Below are 21,823 nucleotides of genomic sequence, written 5' to 3'. Positions count from 1 at the left end.
TTTTTAGAAAATGACCAACTGTTTCGCTAGATAAGACCTTTATTTCTCAACTGGGATCATGTAGAACCCTTTGAAGCTGCATTGAAACTGCCATTTGTACCTTCAACCTGTTGATCCCCATTGAAGTCCACTATATGGAGAAAAATCCTGGAACGTTTTCCTCAGAAACCTTCATTTTATTATGACTGAAGAAAGAAAGACATGAACATCTTGGATGACATTGGGGTGAGTAAAGTCATCATTAAGCTTTATGCAGAAAATCACAGATGAATGAAAAAGTCATTGGGCTTTTCAGTCATTACTTTATTTACATGTAAAATGAAATTTTTCGTCACAAAACAGCCTTTTATTACAAAGTGTGGACAGAAAACTTTCAGAATATGCAACAAACAAATGTCCAGTTTGTACTTGACCTTTTCTACAGTCAAAGTCAGCCCTCTTCTTCCTCTCAATACAGATCTAATACTTTTTCAAAAGGAGTTGTGATCCATCTCATTCTTTTCCCGGTAGTGGGATCTGTAGTCTCTTCAAGGTGTTGGTGTAGTATTTAGGAAGAGGACAGGACACTGTAATGTCACCGTGACCTTTGAGCCCTGGCAGGACAATCCTTCGGCAGTGCAGGTGAAGAGGGAGGTATCGTGTTTTACTCTGCACCAGGCCCAGCCGTCGCAGTATGCCCTCTGGCAGCTTCTGCAATCCGAAATGTGAGACCCACATGTGTTCAGTCTTCAAACGTGACAATGAGTCATGTCTCAAGAAAACACTACATCGCCTCTTGATTATTTATTATTAACACAACACTTACTATGTTCATAGACTCAATAAATACACTAGTAAAACTGTATTTCGAGGAACCAGTGCTACAACACTTGTATTTATCATACCTGTGGTGCTAATTTGTTCCAGTGAGCATATTTGTGGTCTCCAAGAATGGGGCAGGTCAAAGCAAGAGCCATATGCACTCGAAGTTGGTTTTTCACACCTAAAACACATATTGGTTTTGGTCATCATATGCTTAAGTGAATTCCTTTACATGAATAAAAATACCATGTTACATTATATATATATATATATATATATAACATCATTCAAAAGTTAACATACACTTGATTCTTAATACGGTGTTGTTACCTGAATGATCCGCAGCTGCTTTATTTTGTTTAGTGATAGTTGTTTATGAGTCCCTTGTTTGTCCCAGAACAGTTCAACTGCCCGCTGTTCTTGAGAATTCTTTGTTTTTTAGCATTTTTGTGAATTAAAACCCTTTCCAAAAATGACTTTTCACACTGAGGACAACTGAGGGACTCACATGCAACTATTACAGAAGGTTCAAACGCTCACTGATGCTCCAGAAGGAAAGACGATGCATTAAAAGCTGGAGGGTGAAAACTTTTGAACAGAATAAAGATGTCTACCTTTTTCCTATTTAGCATAAATATCACATTGTTTTCATTTAGTACTGCCCTTCAGAAGCTACAGAAGATACTTACACATTTCACAGAAGACAAAATAAGTTACATTTACCCTGAAGTTTTTTAACCTCCGGCTGTATAACAATTAGCAAACATAGGGCAGAGTTAGGAGTGAGGTATGGTTTTCAGAAGTCATGGTCAGTCAATACCTGTAACAGGCTGCAGTTCCACCAAGCTGCAGCCGCTGGTGCTGTCCAGAACCCGATACTGTGTTACTGCACTTTGTGCCTGCCGATGAGCTCTCACTCTGGTCACTCCATCTCCCTCTTCACTTACTTTGAACAATGGGCTCAGACCCATCTAAGCAGAATAAACATATATACTTCATATTAATTCTAGTAAAGTAAGAGATTTGGAGAAGATTTTTAAATCAATCAAATTATTTTTAAAATCAGCATGAAATGAAAAATCTATTTATCTTACTGTGAACAATTGCTTACCAACGGATGCTCTGCAGTGAATGGGTGCCATCAGAATGAGAGTCCATGCAGCTGATAAAAACATTGCAATAGTCCACAAGTAATGCACACCACTCAAGCCATCAATTAACATTATGTTAAGTCAAAAGCTGTGTGTTTGTAAGGGTGTTTTAACATTAAACTGTTGCCTCTGGTCAAAATATCAGTTTATAAGCAATAGAAACAAAGAAACTGTTGTTGTCCTTTTACATTAAAATACTATGTACCATGCCATGTATATTACTAATCAAAAATTAAGTTTTGATAAATTTACGATAGCAAATTTACAAAATATCTTCATGGAACATGATCTTTAATTAATATCTTAATGATTTTTGGCATAAAAGTATAAAACAATGTATTGTTGGCTATTGCTGAAAATATACCCGTGCTACTTATGATTGATGATTTGTGGTCCAGGGTCACATATATCAAAAAGCATATCTAATTCATTTTAATCATGAAAAGTATACAGTTTATCAGCAAGTTATTAAAAGTTTAATAAATTGTATATTTTTAAAGGCACTATGAAATGACTTTTATTTTGAACAAATTCCATGTTTTCCACTGAATTTCTATATTCCATTTTAATGGTTTCATTTAATTTTACTAATCAAAAGCATCTCTAATTAATTGATTTAATTTTTACAAAATATTTAGTGTTATTTTATTTATTTCCAGAAATACTGTGTTGTGTATTTACATTTTTCTAATAAATACTTCTTAAAACGTAATGTTTTAATACAAATTTTAGTATTAGTACTATCATTACATTAAATCATATATTTCTGTCACAGTTTCTTCAAGTTAAACCAAACTTTTATTTTGACGGGGTGCTGTGAAGACCTTTAGGTTCTGTTTGTATATGATACAACAATAATTTTTCTCAAAAGAAACAGTAAAATGCTCATGAAGTGACTTTCAGAGCAGTTCTAGAGATTATGTTTATGTATTTATGTGCTCATATACTGAGGCGGCAGAGGCTGAAACTGTGAGCATCTTATGCGCTTCAGTATGCGTATAACAAACAAAACCGCGTCCGCGCCATTCATTCACACAGAGACATGCAGAACATGCAGGATTCAAATTTAAATAGTATGTTTGCGGCTTAATATTCAAAGACACTTGTCCATATCGCATTTTGATTTAAGCATACTGACCTACCTTTAATTTATTCATTGCAAATTTGGCAATTTCAGTAACATTCCGCACTACTCATTAAATTAAATTTTTATGACTGAATTTCACGATTCCGTCTGCTTTTATAGAGCCTCATGTAATGGATGGAGGACTTGTTTGAAGTTTTAAGCATCTTAATGATGGATTACAAACACAGATTTTCACTTTACAAGATGTTAACTGATGGACTAAAGTGTTGTGGATAACTTGTGGATTATTGTGATGTTTTCATCAGCAGTTTAAACGGTCATTCTGATGGCATCCATTCACTACAGAGGATCCACTGATTATAAAGGGATTATGAATCACTTTATATGAACGTTTTTATAAATACAGTCGTGGCCAAAAGTTTTGAGAATTACATAAATATTGGAAATTGGAAAAGTTGCTGCTTAAGTTTTTATAATAGCAATTTGCATATACTCCAGAATGTTATGAAGAGTGATCAGATGAATTGCATAGTCCTTCTTTGCCATGAAAATTAACTTAATCCCGAAAAATACTTTCCACTGCATTTCATTGCTGTCATTAAAGGACCTGCTGAGATCATTTCAGTAATCGTCTTGTTAACTCAGGTGAGAATGTAGACGAGCACAAGGCTGGAGATCATTATGTCAGGCTGATTGGGTTAGAATGGCAGACTTGACATGTTAAAAGGAGGGTGATGCTTGAAATCATTGTTCTTCCATTGTTAACCATGGTGACCTGCAAAGAAACGCGTGCAGCCATCATTGTGTTGCATAAAAATGGCTTCACAGGCAAGGATATTGTAGCTATTAAGATTACACCTAAATCAACAATTTATAGGATCATCAAAAACTTCAAGGAAAGAGGTTCAATTCTTGTTAAGAAGGCTTCAGGGCGTCCAAGAAAGTCCAGCGCTCGTCTCCTAAAGAGGATTCAGCTGCGGGATCGGAGTGCCACCAGTGCAGAGATTGCTCAGGAATGGCAGCAGGCAGGTGTGAGCGCATCTGAACGCACAGTGAGGCCAAGACTTTTGGAAGATGGCCTGGTGTCAAGAAGGGCAGCAAAGAAGCCACTTCTCTCCAAAAAAAACATCAGGGACAGATTGATCTTCTGCAAAAAGTATGGCGAATGGACTGCTGAGGACTGGGGCAAAGTCATATTCTCGAATGAAGCCTCTATCCGATTGTTTGGGGCATCTGGAAAAAGGCTTGTCCGGAGAAGAAAAGGTGAGCGCTACCATCAGTCCTGTGTCATGCCAACAGTAAAGCATCCTGAGACCATTCATGTGTGGGGTTGCTTCTCATCCAAGGGAGTGGGCTCACTCACAATTTTGCCCAAAAACACAGCCATGAATAAAGAATGGTACCAAAACACCCTCCAACAGCAACGTCTTCCAACAATCCAACAACAGTTTGGAGAAGAACAATGCATTTTCCAGCACGATGGAGCACCGTGCCATAAGGCAAAAGTGATAACTAAGTGGCTCAGGGACCAAAACATTGATATTTTGGGTCCATGGCCTGGAAACTCCCCAGATCTTAAAACTTGTGGTCAATCCTCAAGAGGCGGGTGGACAAACAAAAACCCTAATTCTGACAAACTCCAAGAAGTGATTATGAAAGAATGGGTTGCTATCAGTCAGGATTTGGCCCAGAAGTTGATTGAGAGCATGCCCAGTCGAATTGCAGAGGTCCTGAAAAAGAAGGGCCAACACTGCAAATACTGACTCTTTGCATAAATGTGATGTAATTGTCGATAAAAGCCTTTGAAACGTATGAAGTGCTTGTAATTATATTTCAGAACATCACAGAAACAACTGAAACAAAGATCTAAAAGCAGTTTAGCAGCAAACTTTGTGAAAACTAATATTTGTGTCATTCTCAAAACTTTTGGCCACGACTGTACATTATATTACCTTAAAGTGCGGCTGAGGTCCCGTGACTTCCTTCTCTATAATGGGAATGTCAATCACTCCCTCAGATGGAACAGGCACACCTACAGTGACCGCCCTGAACAAACAAATAGGATTATGTTTAATGTACAAGAGAATCAATTATCATTAAGCAAAAGGTAATGAGAGACCACAGAGGTTTACTATCAAACTAACTGCATTTAGTGATAGTAAGACAAAAAGTGCGGGTTTTGAAGTTTAACTTACAAGTATTTCCTTTCCACTTTGTGCGATCTGATGAGTGTTTGAACATGTTCAGCAGATTCCTCTGTTTTAGCCAGGATTAAAACACCAGTATTTTCTTTTTCCAGACTATGGCAAAAGTGCAGTTGCGATCCTTCCTGCATGCCATCAGTTATCTTTGCTAGCAAAGGCAGACATTCTACAATGCTGTTTCTGATGCCATCTACATCTATGAGAATGGAGCAAGGAAATTAAAGAGCATGTTAGTATATCCAATGTTATATTCTGCAATCATGATGGGCATGCACTTATATGGACTTTATTTAAACCTGGTGGTCTTCTGTCATTTTAGACAAAAAAAAAACACATTTTGGATTTTAAATTTTAAAACGTTTTTTACTTTATTGGAATGGTATGAAACTTGTGGACTTTTGTGACACTTACAATATAAACACACACCAAAAAAACAAACAAATGTGTTTTAAAAAAAAGTGACTTGTAAGCTTTACCGTAAAAAATGATTGCGATAATAAATAATACATATATCAAATGTACAAAAAATATAGAGCAATGTTTTGAAGTACAATCTATAACTCAGCCATGATTTAATAATATCTAAAAATATCCAAATGCAAAACCTATTAATAGTAAGTAGTTACATCTGAAATTACTTTGAAATTACTTATTGTATTAATTTTGTATATTTTATATAGAAATAAATGAGTGCATCATTTAAAGGTGAATACTGTTAGTACTGTGAAAATACAAAGTATTATAGAATAAATATTATTGAAACAAAATATAATACACTACCAGTCAAAGGTTCTTAATGTTTTTTTGTTAAAGAAGTCTCTTCTGCTCACCAAGCCTGCATTTATTACATCCAAAATACAGCAAAAGCAGTAATATTGTGAAATATTTTTACTAGTTAAAATAACTGCTTTCAATTTTCAGCATCATTTCTTCAGTGTCACATGATCCTTTAGAAATCATTCAAATATGCTAAATTGTTATGCAAAAAAGGTATTATTATTATTATCATCAATATTAAAAGAGTTGAGTACATTTTTTTCAGAATTATCTGATGAACACAAAGATCCAAAGATCAGCATTTATCTGAAATAAAAAGCTTTTGTAACATGATACACTATAAGACGCTTTTTGGGAAAGAAATTACAGAAATACTTTTATTTAGCAAGGATGCTTTAAATTGATCAAAAGTGATGATAAAGACATTTATAAAGTTACAAAAGATTTCGATTTCAGATCAATTATGTTCTTCTGAGCTTTCTATTCGCATGTTTTCAACATAATAATAAATGTTTTTTGAGCAGCAAATTAGAATATTAGAATGATTTCTAAAGACTCGTGTGACACTGAGGACTGGAGTAATGATGCTAAAAATTCAGCTTTGAAATCAGGAATAAATTACATTTTAAAATATATTCAAATAGAAACCAGTTATTTTAAATATTACAACATTTTACTATTATGCTGTACTTATATCAAATTGGTAAGAAGAAAAAACCTATATAATTAACATAAAAATCTTACTGTTCAAAAACGTTTGACTGTTAGTGTGTACATTTATTTAATCAAAAATTAGAGGTTTAATGAGACATCAAATACTCACTATGCAGAGGCACGCCATATGGTTTATTTATGGCGATTATGTTTTGGTCTTGATAAAGAATGCCTCTATAAAGAGCTTTTGCGAGCACACTGGGGTGAACAGACTGTAGCTGCTGACTGAACTGTTTGAGTTCATTTACTCTGTTTTGTAGAGGTGAGACCGGAACCTTTGGAGAGGAACGAAAAAAGACGGAACCTAAATGGTTGCACATAAAAACACTTAAGTCAAAGTATACATGCATAAACAAACGTAGCCAACCTCGTTTTTGTCATTTGCTCGAATGTCCTTTTCACTCCGGAGTTTGTTCGCGATATCTGCTGCTTTAAGTCCTGTTTTCCCGTTAGAAGCGACAGTCTCTGTCTTTGAAGCTGTAGCATACGCTCTCAGAAGCATCGTAAATGTCAGCTCACGTGTATGTCGCATTTTCACAGATAAGTAGTTCAAACCTCCCTTTCCACCAAACCTGAGCCCCGAGATCTTACAGTACTCACAGGCGTATTTGTCCGATTAAAATGTGAGTGTCACTGCTAAAGCTAAGTAACAAACTGAACACATAACACATAAGTAAAACGACCAGATGAGCATGAAGTACCACTGAATGAACAACAGTTCAAAATAAAAGTCATTGGTCAGCGTGATCAGCTATAATATATTACATCAGAAAAATCAGATCAATAGATTAGTTCAGGAATCGAATTAGCTGAACACGCTACGTTTTTGATTCAACAATTGAGTCTTTTTCAAGTATTATATCATTATATGATATATGAATTATGAAGTCACTATATGGGTCAAAATGATCGATTTTTCTTTTAAATCATTAGGATATTAAGTAAAGATCATGTTCCATGAATATATTTAGTAAATTTCCCACCGTAAATATATCAAAATGTATTTTTGATTAGTAATATGCATTGCTAAGAACTTCATTTGGACAACTTTAAAGGCGATTTTCTCAGTATTTTGATTTTTATTTTACTCTCAGATTCAGATTTTTGGTATCTAGGCCAAATAGTCCTATACTAACAAACCAAAAATATATAATTCTCAAAATCTCAAAAATGTACTCTTATGACTGGTTTTGTGGTCCAGGGTCACAATTCATGAGTCATCCCTCAGATCAGTTTGTAATTAATGTTAAAATGTTACTAGGAATGTTATTAGGTTGGTCATAAATATATATGATACAGCTACCCCAATAAGTATTTTGGACGCTCAAGTCATACTTAACATGTATAAATGTCATTGAGATAAATACAAACTAATTTTGCTTTTGAGCCATTTGAGAAATTTCTTTTCACCAAAAAAAGGTAATTTTAGTGGATGTCTGATATTAGTGCAATTCAAAATAAAAGACATGGGCAGAGTGATATTAAACAAATATATAATAAATACACTGCTGTTCAGAAGATTTTTAATGGTTTTTAAAGACATTTCTTATGCTCATCAAGGCTGTGTTTATTTGATCAAAAATCCAGAAATAAATGTAATATTGCAAAAATATAATTTCAATGTAAAATAACTGTTTTCTAGGTGAATATGGTTTAAAATGTAATTTATTCCTGTGATGCAAATCTGAATTTTCATCAGCCATTGCTCCAGTCTTCAGTGTCACATGATCCTTCAGAAATTATTCTAATATGCTGATTTGTGATACTTATATATATATATATATATATATATATATATATATATATATATATATATATAAATAAAAGAAATTAATACTTTCATTGACCAAGGATGTGTTGAATTGATAAAAAGAAGTGATAACAAAGACTTACAGATTTATTTTGAATAAATGCTGTTCTTTTTTAACTTTTTATTCATCAAAGAATCCTGAAAAATATATTTACAGGTTCCAAAAGAAATATTAATTTAGCAGCACAACTGTTTCCAACATTGATATATTTCACAACATTACTGTTTTTCAGCAATTTTGATCAAATAAATGCAGCCTTATGAGCATAACAAAAATTAAAACATTAAAAATCATACTGATCTCACTTATGAATAAAAATATTACATAAAAATACAAAACAAACCAAAACATGTTCACATATTTTATCCACAAAATGTTTCACTGGAATTGGCTCATGAGAGTCTGTTAGGAGAATCAGACGATTGGGCACGCTGCATGTTCCTGATTCACAAAGAACCATCACATGAGAGTCATAAAAATTGTTATTGGAACTATAGTTCTAAACAAGATTTCAGCTCTAGCAAAGACTTTAAATATACAGTGCCTTGCAAAATTATTCATACCCTCATTTTTTTCACATTTTGTTTTGTAGCAGCATTATGTTAAACTGCTTTAAATTAGTTTTTTCCCCACATCAATTTACACTCCATACACCATAATAATGACAAAGCAAAAACCAGATGTGCAAATTTTACAAATTTATTAAAAATAAAACACTGAAATAAGTACATTGCATAAGTATTCATACCCTTAACTCAGTAGTTGAAGCACCTTTACAGCCTCAAGTCTTTTTGGGTATGATGTGACAAGCTTTGCACATCTGCATTTGGCAATTATCTGCCATTCTTTGCCTCACCTTTTCACCTCTCAAGCTCTGTCAGACATTTTCTAGAGTCCTAGTTGTTCCAATCGTCCTCTATTATGGATAATGGAGGCTACATGCTTCTGTGAACCTTCAATGCAGCAGATTTTTTTCTGAACTCTTCCCTAGATCATTGCCTTAACGCAAGTCTGTCACTGAGCTCTACAGGCAGTTATTTTGACCTCAGGACTTGGTTTTTTCTCTGATATGCATTTTCAGCTGTTAGACGTTTTCTGAGAGGTGTGTGCCTTTCTAAATCATACTCATTGCCACAGTTTAACTCCACTCGAAGTGTAGTAACATCTAGAAGCAATATGAATGCTCCTGAGCTAAATTTCAAGTGTCCCAGAAAAGGGTATGAATACTTATGCAAAGGGATCTTTTCAGTTTTTTATTTTTAATAAATTTGCTCAAATTTTAAAAACCTATTTTTTGCTTTGCCATTATGGAGTAGGGAGTGTAGATTGATGTGGGAAAAAAGTAATTTAAAGTAGTTTAACATAAGGCAGCAACATAACAAAATGTGAAAAAAAAAATGAAGGGGTATAAATACTTTCGCAAGGCACTGTACTTTAAAAGGGACTTTGGCCTTAGTTGTCAGTAAATTATATACGAACAACAGTATAACGTTTGTCATTATTCATGCTTTCTTAAAAGGAAAGTTCACCCAAAAATTAAAATTCTGTCATTAATTACTCATCCTCGTGTCATTCTAAACCCATAAGACCTTCATTCGTTTTCAGAACACAAATGAGGATATATTTTATGAAATTCAAGAGCTTTCTGACCCTGTATAGACAGCAACGCAACTGAAATGTTCCCAGGCCCAGAAACGCTGTAAGGACATTGGTAAAACAGTCCATGTGTCATGGTACTCTCGATAATTGCGGAGGTATGTGACTTAAAGATGTTATTTTTGTTTTCTTTGCACACAAACAGTATTCTCATAGCTTCGTAAAATTATGGTTGACTATTTTAACAATGTCCTTACAGTGTTTTTGGAAACATTTCAGTTGCATTGCTGTCTATGCAGGGTCAGAAAGCTCTCAGATTTGTGTTCCGATGATGAACGGAGGTCTTACGGGTGACAGAATGACAGAATTTTCATTTTTGGTTGAACTATCCCTTTATAGGTGTCTAAAAAACAAGGCATGTTCCTCTTAAATATTGTCTAGCAATGCATACGGACAAGTCTATAGTCCAATATCTTATATTAAAAAAATGTGGTGTGAAGAAGAAAGAGAATCTTTGTGTGCAGAGCATGTGTATATCTTTGAAGGGAGGGCTGCGCGTGAATAATGAATAATGGCTGGGTTTGTGCTCACAGCTGAGTGAATTAAACATGAAGCCAGCACTAAAAAACTCACAGGTATGTTCTCTCTCTTTCTGTCTTTATACAAATGCATAATATCAGATTTAAACCTTTTTGTCTGGTATATGCTCTAATGCAATAAACCCCCCAAAAACACTTTTTAGAACACAGTAACATCTTTCCTTTTGCTCAAATCTCAAACCTCATGCTAAATCTCTAAGAGTGGTCTAAAGAATACCTTGACGGTCTGAAACGGCTTTTCGATAGCTGGTTAGGTCGTCTAAATGAACTGCCTGTCCTGCTGGTTGGGGGTCAGCAGCCGCCTGCATGGTATCTCATGACAGCCTGGTGGAATTTGAGCTCCCACAGGCCTCTGGTTCATATGCTCCTATCAGGTCCTCGATGTTTGTGAGTGATAATGTGCCATTTCTTTTCACAAATGGAGCGTGGCATAACCGTTTGTAGAAGAGCGGAGACAAACAGATAATGTCCAGTGTCCAGACTCTCAGTTTCCTTTTATTTTACACTAGAGAAGCCTCATGCAGCTCATCACAGATATCAGATGTTGACATCCACTTTATACCCCATAAGGGCCACTGGTGATGGGTGAATAATACTAGATAGGTGGTGTGCTGGAACCCATCCCTTGACAGGTGTAATATTAGGCTACACATCTTCCTCAGTTCCGCAGATCGAGTTTCAAACAGGATTCCCCAGGTAAGATGCTTAAGGGGCGTTGATGTCATTGTACGGAAGTGAGTTGGACCACACTGCTGGGCACAGATAGCAGTGCCACTGAAGACAATAGGAGGACAACGTGGGAGTTTCGACTGGAATTCGGACTGAGCTGGAGCATCAACGGGACTTGGGATGTCGCACCAGACGGGTATCCATGGTGAGCACAATGAGATCTTTATTTCAGTACACTGCAGTCCATGTGGATTATACAATTTAGAGTAATCATTTTATATTTTTATTCTTTTTAGTGAAAGAAAATAATGCATTTTGAGTTTGAAGTGTAATATAAACTATAAAGACATGCAATAAAGTTAAATAGAGGCACATTTGGAACAAAGCTCTAGATTTGAAAAATCTTTGCATTAAACTTTTTAAATTTCCATAGAGTCCGTGTGCAAATGTGTACATCTAAAAGCAAATGGAATTATATGTTTAAAAAATAAAAAGTTACTATATTGATAGTTCTGCTTAATTCTGGGTTTTATCAAACTATCTTTTGGTTTTAAACTACATATAATGGTATATATAGTTATATAGGTTTAAAATAGAGAGATAATATTAGGCAGGGTTTTATGTGAATGATGATGGGAGGTAATTTAAGCTTACGGGCGGAAGCGCCGCTCCTCATCCATCTCACCTGCACCTACATCATTTATGAGTCCTGATGCCCTGTTACCATGGTGAGGCCAAGAATGAGGCACAGGCCGCACAGTGTGGAAGCAGTGTAAAATTTCCTTTGTTTCAGTCAATTTTCTTAGTGATCTAATGTAAGAATACTATGTACAGTTGAAGTCAAAAGCTTACATACACCTTGCAGAATGTGCAAAATGTTAATTATTTTACCAAAATAAGAGGGATAATACTAAATGCATGTTATTTTTTATTTAGTACTGACCTGAAAACGATTTTATCCCATAAAGGACATTTACATATAGTCTACAAGTGAAAATAATAGTTGAATTTATAAAAATGACCCTGTTCAAAAGTTTACATACACTTGATTCTTAATACTGTGTTGTTACCTGAAGGATCCATAGCGGTGTTTTTTTGTTTAGTGATAGTTGTTAATGAGTCCCTTGTTTGTCCTGAACAGTTAAAATGGCCGCTGTTCTTCAGAAAATTCCTTCGGGGTCCCAAAAATTCTTAGGTTTTTCAGCATTTTTGTGTATTTGAACCCTTTCCAACAATTACTATATAACAACTCATATGCAACTATTACAGAAAGTTCAAATGCTCACTGATGCTTCAGAAGGAAACACAATGTATTAATTGATCAGGGTAAATTTAACTTATTTTTTCTTCTGGGAAACATCCCTAAGTATCTTCTGTAGCTTCTGAAGGGCAGTACTAAATGAAAAAAAATATGATATTTAGGGAAAATGTACACATCTTCATTCTGTTCAAAAGTTTTCACCTCTCAGCTCCTAATGCATTGTGTTTCCTTCTGGAGCATCAGTGAGTGTTTGAAACTTCTGTAATAGTTTCATATGAGTCCCTCAGTTGTCATCAGTGTAAAAAGGTGGATGTCAAAATCATACAGTCAGGGTTCAAATACACAAAAATGCTGAAAAACCAAAGAATTTGTGAGACCTGAAGCATTTTTCTGAAGAACAGCAGGCAGTTTAATTGTTCATGACAAACAAGGGACTCATGAACAACTATCACAAAAAAAAAAAAAATCAGTTAACAACACAGTTTTAAGAATCAAGTATATGTAAACGTTTGACTCCAACTGTATGTATACTATGTAGGTTTGTGGCATAAAATAATTGTTAGGTTTATTCACTGTATCCTGTCTCTGTTGTATCCAGCAACTCCAGACTTGAGAGAGTTCCTCGTGAAGGCGAAAAGAGGAGCTATCAGAGTGGTGAAGATTGTTATAAGGAGCGGTGAGTAGGAACATTTGTTTGTGAGACCATCTGTATCTGTAGTTTAATATTAGTATTTCAGTACCCACAGGATGGATTTGTTTAAGCAAAAATATGATTTACCCTTGCCAATTAATTAATCAGGCCTCACATCAATGTTTAAAAAAAAATCTAACACACTGTAGAGTAATTCAGGTTCTAAAATATTACTTAGAATATCATAGGCTGGCCATATCAGTAATTTCTGCTATTTATTTGAACCAAAAAGGTAATTTTAGTAAGGTTTTTTTACTTAATTTTATTGAATGTGAACTTGTAGTTTATTTCAAATCTTAATAAAAGGCCATTTAAGTGTACAATTTAAGATTATACGTTCATGACTGGTTCTTGAAACTTTTTAAAGTACACTTTAAAAAAGCGCATTTTGCAGTAGTCAAATTAAAATTTGAATTTTAATTTATTTTAATTTGTTATGTTTTAATCATCTGTCATGCTACCTTTATTTTGATGTGTGAACTAACATACTAAAGCACATGTCAGTAGGCCACTTGATAAAAATTTCAGCTGTAGAGTGCTATTCAGTAATATATTTTAAATGCACTTAAAGGGATAGTTTACCCAAAAATTACCCCATGATTTACTCACCCTCAAAGCATCCTAGGTGAATATGACTTTCTTCTTTCAGACGAATACAATTGGAGTTATATTTAAAAAAGTCCTGGCTCTTCTAAGGTTTATAATGGCAGTGAATGGGTGTTGAGATTTTGAAGTCCAATAAAGTCCATCCTTCCATCATAAAAAGTACTCTACTCTGTTCTAGGGGGTTAATAAAGGCCTTCTAAAGTGAATCTGTTTAAATAATTTCATAAACCGTAATCTCTAGCTTCCGCTCTCGTACACACATTCACGAGAGAGTGCCATTCCATCAGATGACAAGGATGTAGGTGTAGCGTAAGCTCGAGTAAGAAGTGAAGTTTTAAATATGGATATTATTCTTACACAAACGCAACACTTTGCTTTAGAAGGCATTTACTAACCACCTGGAGCCGTGTTTTTTATGATGGATGGGAGTACTTTATTGGACTTCAAAATCTCAACACCCATTCACTGCCATTATAAAGCTCATGAGATCCAGGACAAGTTTGAATAAAACTCTGATTGTATTTGTCTAAAAGAAAAAAGTGTTTGGGTGCAAATTTCTTTTAATTGCAGCTTTATCAGATATTAAAGGTAATTTAAAACCTTACAATATTTTTTATAGATGTGTGCTTTTCTTCTAAAATACATTGCATTTGGTTTAATGTTTTGCATTTGTAATGCAAAAAGTGCATATGCTTATCCTATCAGATGTATTTCAGTCACTTGTTGACCCTAAAGAATGTCAAGTAAATGTTAAGATAAATGTGGAATGTTATACATGCAGTGTATGATAACAGCTTCATGGCACCGTGCTGTTTTTGGACCAATAGTGATAGTCGGCTCATTTATCTGGGGCCACTCCGAGTAGTTAGGGTGTGTGTTATAAGGTGTGTATGTGTGTGTATCTGTCTGTGTGTGTTTCAGAGCAGCTGGTGTTGGGAGCGTACAGAGAGGTGTCTCAGAGCTGGGATCAGGACTATGACGCATGTGTCCTGCCCATGCTGGACGGTCTAGAACCCTGTTATATCCTTTACCGCCTCGACTCACAGAACCAGCTGGGATATGAGTGGCTGTTTATCTCCTGGTCACCAGACCAGTCACCAGTAAGTAGGAAACACATGATAAAGTGAAATGTGTACGCTCAATACAAACTCTCACCCTCATACTCTATAAATAATCTTCCCTGTAGTTCCCTTGGGTTTAAAATACTGTGAATTACCCTTCTGGGTGACAATACCATTCATTCTGCACTACACAGGTGAGGTTAAAGATGGTGTATGCTGCTACCCGAGCCACACTGAAGAAAGAGTTTGGAGGAAGTCACCTCAATGATGAACTGTTTGGAACAGTCCAGGTGTGTAGACAGGGGTTTATTACTTTTCACTTTATAAAAATATACAATATATATATCAGGGGCGTTTCCTCTGAGGAGGCAAGGGAGGCAGTATCTCCTCAAATTATTAGATGAGAAAAATTCATAGTACAAAAATAAAACAACACCGATGTTACAAAATATAACATTACAAAATGTATAAAACACTCTTTTTTTTAAAAGAGACATTATGCAACAGTGACACCAGCAGGTAAAATTACAGCAGGAGTCCGCATCTCTCTCACCTCCCCTGAGCCCCTTGAGTTTTAACAGACCCCCTAAAAAAGTGTGTGGTGAGTTTGGTGGGGGGTAACTGAGAATGAATGGGGGAAAGTCATGTGAGAGGAGGCAATGCCTCCATCGCGATACGATTTGATAATACTGGTTATGTTTGGCTGTGATTGGTTCATGTGATAAATCCCGCCTCCTGTTCGTGCGCATTCTGCATTCGTGAATCAGTCTGAATGAACAATATAATAGCGTTAATGAGAAGACTAATTTAAAAACGTAAACAACTCACACACTTAGATATAATCACTTTAATCACTAAAATCACAACATCAAAATAAGACTTAAAATGACCTGAAAACATGATCTTTGGGAGTTTTTATAGTGAGTAATCAGCTTGGTGACATTTAAAGTAAATTTCCGTGTCTGTTAACCAATATTTATGGAGCTTTATTGGTTGATGATCTGAAAATTTTTTAAATAGTTAAAAGGTAACTATTAAAAAGAATAGCTGAACCTAAGTTCACAAATAAAATATATTGTTTAAATTGTTACTGCTTTGAGTTATTATGTTGGAATAAATATAAAATGCTTAAAAACGCTAACTTGATTAGATCCATGCTTGGCCTTAATAAACAGAATATTGATTACTTCATTAATGTAAAAATATAAATTAGAATGTTTAAGTAATGTTTAACTAAGAAAATGTGATGGACATGATTTTTTTTTTGGATAGTCATGGAAACACTCATAGACTTTTTTTTCTTTTGCTTTTGGAGCAAATAGGAACAACAAAAAAACAATACATTTAGAGAATCTGATTGCAGAAATTCTATGATTAACCCTAAAGATTATTTAATTAATAGCTTATTATTTATAATTATGTGATGCCTGGGACAACTGACTAGTCAGAACAGAACAGAATAGAATAGAATAGTGTTTTCCTGCCAAATTACCTGCATTTGTTTTCTGCTTTGCATAAAATCCTCATATTCTTTGTGGTTCCATGAAGAACCTTTAAAGTGAACCCCAGGTATGGCTTAATATAACATGAATGATGTCTGTTACTGAAATATGTAGTAGAAAACCCATGAAAGATTTACGTTAATTTAAAATCCACATCGTTTTATACATATTTTGGACTATGGGGGGCGCCATTATTTTGATGATGTAAAATGGTTGCACTCCTAGCGATAAGAAGAGGAGAAAAGAATGGAAAGATGACTGTGGATGAATAAAACTTCCTAAAGACTTGCGTCTTTGTTCTCTCCACTTTAGCCCTGATGCCTTTGAGGCTTTTAGTAGACCACAGCTACTGAAAGTGTTTACCAATGGCAGAGACAAGAAACGCTAGATGTCATCCTGGCAGGAAGTAAACATGTCCACGCTTGTCATGACGCCGCGGCCACTGAAGGTGTTTCTCAGCGCGAATTTCACTCGATATCAGGGGATGTTTAGACCGCTTGTGGGAAAAATCGATAGTAGGGCATTTGGTTCTACACTTACAGTCTACACTTATATCCATTATATCCACTTATATCCATTACCACCTGTAAGCTCATTCAGTAGCTGTGGTCATCATATCAGTATTTTATTTTCAGAGATGTGTTGCTGTAAAAATAGCAACAGGTAGCGCCAGTAGCTCATCGAGTGCAACCATTTTACATCATCAAAATAATGGCGCATCGTCTAAAACGATGTTTTGGAATTAATGTAAATCTTTCATAGGTTTTCTACTACAAATTTCAGTAAGAGATATCATTACATTATATTAAGCCATGCCAAGTCTTAATACTCAAGGATACCTTTATAACCATATAGCATTGCTGTAAAAAAAGACAAAAAATGGGAACCTTTATTTTTAAGAATGTAACTTTATTTGGTGAAACCTTTTGTTAAAATGTATTTTTCATAACTGGTTTTACAACAATGAACCTACTATGTTCTTTTGTGCCCTGCACTCACCTTTGCTCAGGTTTCTTCAGGTCACATGTTTATAGGTGTGATGATGTGTCATCTAAGCACTATTTACTCTTCTGACCTGCAGGAAGACGTCTGTTTCCAAGGTTATCTACGACACATGTCCTCCTCTTCCAGCCCAGCCCCTCTCACTACTGCTGAGCAACAGCTCCACCAGATTAAAATAACAGAGGTGAGGAAGGTCAAAAATGTGTAAATACCTGATATCTCACAGCTTGTCTGCCTGTATATTAATATCTAATAAACAAACGTATTTCTTAATAATGCAACTAACAGGACAGAGTGGCACGGGTAAGTGTCCTATGATTGATTTTGTATTCGAGTGCTTAAGTATTAAGGAGATTTTCACAAATTTTTTTTTACTTTTCTATTCAGGACGAGCGGAGACGAGTTGCCACTGTTAGTGGACAAGCAAAGGTAGCTTCAGCTCACTATTTGCAAAATTATTAGAAATGTTAATGTTACAGATTAACATTTTATATACAGTTGAAGTCAAAAGTTTACATACACATTGCAGAATCTGCAAAATGTTGATTATTTTACCAAAATAAGAGGGATCATACAAAATGCATAGTATTTTTAATTTAGTACTGACAATTTATAAAAATGACCCAGTTAAAAAGTTTACGTACACTTGATTCTTACATTTACATTTACATTTATTCATTTAGCAGACGCTTTTATCCAAAGCGACTTACAATTGGGGAATACAACAAGTGATTCATCCTAAGGAGGCAGATCGACATAGGAAGTGCTCAAAAATACCATATATCAGGCGTTGTTAGATGAGTACGGGCTAGAAAGGGGCTTCTTAATACCGTGTTGTTACCTGAATGATCCGCAGAGTTTTTTGTGTAGTGTTCATTAGTCCCTTGTTTGTCTTGAACAGTTAAACTGCCCGTTATTCGGTAACACTTTATAATAACTATCCGTTATAACTAGTTAATAGACCATTAATAAACTGTTAGTTAATGAGTAATAAATGACTTGTTAAATAACAGTTAATAGTTTGTTAAGTATTTATAACTGTGCCTTGTAGATAGCCAATTGATAGCTTACAAGCTGTTAGTTAACAAGTTATAAATGACTTGTTAACTGTATTTTAATGATTATAACTATACCTAATAAATTAGTAATAGATCACGAACAAGCTGTTAGTAAATTACTTAATAAAGACTTGTTAAGTATCATTTAATAGTTTATATATGTTATTGGGACGTTATTCTAAAGTTGCAACTATTCTTCATTTATTAACTGTTAGTAAATGAGGAATAGTTGCAACTTTAGAATAACGTCCCAATAACATACATAAGCTAATAACTAACACTTAACTAATACATTAAGTCACACTTTACAGATCAGTTGTTCATAGTTAACCATCTACTAATACCAGTGACTTTGTACTTTGTAGAACAGCCAATGGATGGAACAAGTTCAAGCTACAGAAATTTGATGTGATATTTAAAATACACAATTTTTGTACCTCAACCTTGTTCCACCCATAGGCTTTTCTGAGGTTTGGGCATTTTTTGTGCTAAACATGAAAACAAAATAAATAAAAATCTAGCCATTGGCATTATTGATACGAACATGTTTTATCACACCTTGGACCCTCTATACTGAGTGAACCAGCGGCGATCCATTTGCTGTTCTACCATGTTTCACTTTTATTAGTAGATGGTTAACTATGAACAACTGATCTGTAAAGTGTGTCTTAATGTATTAGTTAAGTGTTAGTTATTAGCTTATGTATGTTATTGGGACGTTATTCTAAAGTTGCAACTATTCCTCATTTACTAACAGTTAATAAATGAAGAATAGTTGCAACTTTAGAATAACGTCCCAATAACATATATAAACTATTAAATGATACTTAACAAGTCTTTAGTAAATAATTTACTAACAGCTTGTTCGTGATCTATTACTAATTTATTAGGTATAGTTATAAATCATTAAAATACAGTTAACAAGTCATTTATAACTTGTTAACTAACAGCTTGTAAGTTATCTATTGGCTATCTATAAGGCACAGTTATAAATAATTAACAAACTATTAACTGTTATTTAACAAGTCATTTATTACTCATTAACGAACAGTTTATTAATGGTCTATTAACTAGTTATAACGGATAGTTATAAATAATTAACAAACTATTAACTGCTATTTAACAAGTCATTTATAACCCATTAACTAACAGTTTATTAATGATCTATTAACTAGTTATAACGGATAGTTATTATAAAGTGTTACCCGTTATTCTATAGAATTCATTTTTGTGTATTTGAACCCTTTCCAAAAATGACTCTATGATTTTGAGACTCATCTTTTCACACTGAGGACAACTGAGGGACTCATATGCAGCTATTACAGAAGGTTCGAACACTCACTGATGCTTCAGAAGGAAAACGATGCATTAAGAGCCGGAGGGTGAAAACTTTTGAACGGAATGAGAATGTCTACATTTTTCTTATTTTGCCTAAATATAATATATATTTTTTTCATTTAGTTCTGCCCTTCAGAAGCTACAGAAGATATTTACATGTTCCCCAAAGAACAAAATAACTTAAATTTACCCTGATCTTCATCCCTGGCTTACAATGCATCGTGTTATCTTTCTGAAGCATCAGTGAGTGTTTGTATCATGTAAATGTCTTTTATGTGAAATATCTTATTCAGGTCAGTACTAAATAAAAAATAACTTTTATTTTGGTAAAATAACATTTTGCAGATTCAGCAAGGTGTATGTAAACTTTTGACTTCAACTGTAAATAATATCCTTATGTGTCTTATATGTTTTTTCGATACAGACAGAGATCAGTGTGGAGAGTAAAAATCCAACTTTGCAGGGTTTGGCGTTTCCATTGCAAGAAGAGGCTAAACACGCTTTACAGCAACTTAAACTCAAACGCGTCAATTACATTCAACTAGTAAGTTCTACATACATATGCATATATCTGAAGTTTTGTAACATAAATGTCATTACTGTCACTTTGTATCATGGTAATGGATCCTTGCTAAATAAAAGTATTAATTTCTTTTAAAAGTGTACATTTTTACATGATCACATGGAAAATTATGCCTGCTGCACTCCATATCATCTCTAAGCCCAATAACAAAGCACTTTTTACTGTATCATCTTGAAGAGGCTGGACACCGAGCGAGAGACAATTGAGCTTGTCCACACCAGTCCCACAGAGACCAAAGAGCTGCCAAGCAGAATCCCCACTGATACCCCACGATACCACTTTTTCCTGTACAAACACGCCCATCAAGGACAGGCACTGGAAGCTGTAGGTTAGTGCCAAGATATGAACTATTTTCTGCCAGTATCAGAGTTGGCCTCTAAAGATTCTTCAAATCTAATGTTCGTCATGTTTGTGTTTGAATATGTGGACCAGTTTTCATCTACTCCATGCCTGGGAATAGTTGTAGCATCAAAGAAAGGATGCTGTACTCCAGCTGTAAGAATCGACTACTGGATGAGGTTGAGAGAGACTATCACATAGAGATCGCCAAAAAGGTACACTAACAGCAACAGTTGATCCCAATACTGTAAAGTACGCATTTTAAGATAGCTGTTGAACATTTTGACATTTGCTTTCAATTAAATACTCATACGTATCCACATTCTGAATGTATTTGTATGTCATGTGTAGATGGAGATTGACAGTGGAGAGTGCCTGACAGAGGATTTCCTGTATGAAGAGGTTTACCCGAAGCAGCATGCTTTGAAACAAGCCTTCACCAAGCCAAAGGGGCCTACAGGGAAACGAGGGAACAAGCGTTTAATCAGAGGAGCGGGAGAAAATGGAGATGAGAGCTAGAATTATACAGTCAAAACATGTAAAATGACACCTAATGCACTTGTTTAATTTCACCCTTAATAGCCTGTAGCCTATTTCTTGTCTGAGCTATCCTTTTCATTGTTATTATTATTTTTTATGTTAGATATTAACTAGTCTTCTTTCACTCTGGAACACATTCTCACATGGTTTTCAAGGCCACATAAATGTGTTGTTTAGATGATTTTTATGTTGAAAAGTTGAAATAAAATCCATTAATCTGTTGTTATATCTCATTTTTGTCTGACTAAGGAGCTGCATTATGTTTAGTTAATATAACAGGCCTCTCAGCCATTTGAAAGAGCATATAATGTTTACTGAGATATCTCCGTCAGGTGTTACATTAAGCAAAAAATGATTAGTTATAATTGCAGTTTACAAAGAATATATGGGCCATTCTACAGAACTGCTGCAAAGTCAGAGTTTTTCCACAAGT

At 34.7% G+C, this 21,823-nt stretch overlaps 2 protein-coding genes across 3 annotated transcripts; one reads left to right on the top strand and one right to left on the bottom strand.

Annotated features, from left to right (window-relative positions):
- Positions 1-265: 265 nt before the first annotated feature.
- On the bottom strand, positions 266-7,430 carry rpusd4 (RNA pseudouridine synthase D4). Its single transcript, XM_073825732.1, has 7 exons — positions 7,102-7,430; positions 6,844-7,009; positions 5,235-5,439; positions 4,992-5,085; positions 1,622-1,772; positions 885-982; positions 266-690 (listed from the first exon to the last, which is right to left on the bottom strand). The coding sequence occupies exons 1-7, from the start codon at positions 7,264-7,266 to the stop codon at positions 493-495; spliced, it is 1,077 nt and encodes a 358-aa protein (XP_073681833.1). The 5' UTR covers positions 7,267-7,430; the 3' UTR covers positions 266-492.
- A 4,159-nt stretch (positions 7,431-11,589) lies between these two features.
- On the top strand, positions 11,590-21,538 carry twf2b (twinfilin actin-binding protein 2b). Of its 2 annotated transcripts, none has more exons than XM_073825734.1 (9): positions 11,590-11,614; positions 13,269-13,346; positions 14,889-15,067; positions 15,223-15,318; positions 17,612-17,725; positions 20,353-20,472; positions 20,689-20,839; positions 20,944-21,065; positions 21,202-21,538. In XM_073825734.1, exons 1-9 carry the CDS (start codon positions 11,590-11,592, stop codon positions 21,367-21,369), a joined length of 1,053 nt encoding a protein of 350 aa, XP_073681835.1. In that variant the 3' UTR covers positions 21,370-21,538. The 2 variants fall into 2 exon arrangements, with proteins under 2 accessions (XP_073681835.1, XP_073681834.1); XM_073825733.1 differs by having other exon boundaries at positions 17,612-17,726; positions 20,336-20,472.
- Positions 21,539-21,823: the final 285 nt, after the last annotated feature.

Source organism: Garra rufa, chromosome 20 (genome assembly GCF_049309525.1).
Source record: "Garra rufa chromosome 20, GarRuf1.0, whole genome shotgun sequence".
Classification (NCBI taxonomy): domain Eukaryota; kingdom Metazoa; phylum Chordata; class Actinopteri; order Cypriniformes; family Cyprinidae; genus Garra; species Garra rufa.
The sequence above is the reverse complement of the archived record's forward strand: the minus strand, read 5'-3'. Positions and strand labels throughout refer to the sequence as shown.

Excerpts from the sequence above, each read along its gene's own strand:
- rpusd4 (XM_073825732.1), bottom strand. The coding sequence starts at position 7,266 with ATGCGACATACACGTGAGCTGACATTTACGATGCTTCTGAGAGCGTAT. Across the intron at positions 5,086-5,234 it reads AAAGTGGAAAGGAAATACTT|GGCGGTCACTGTAGGTGTGC; the intron begins GTAAGTTAAACT and ends TTGTTTGTTCAG. Across the intron at positions 1,773-4,991 it reads GACCTCAGCCGCACTTTAAG|ATGGGTCTGAGCCCATTGTT; the intron begins GTAATATAATGT and ends TATTCTGCTTAG.
- twf2b (XM_073825733.1), top strand. The coding sequence starts at position 11,590 with ATGTCGCACCAGACGGGTATCCATG. Across the intron at positions 15,068-15,222 it reads GGTCACCAGACCAGTCACCA|GTGAGGTTAAAGATGGTGTA; the intron begins GTAAGTAGGAAA and ends TGCACTACACAG. Across the intron at positions 20,840-20,943 it reads ACAGGCACTGGAAGCTGTAG|TTTTCATCTACTCCATGCCT; the intron begins GTTAGTGCCAAG and ends TATGTGGACCAG.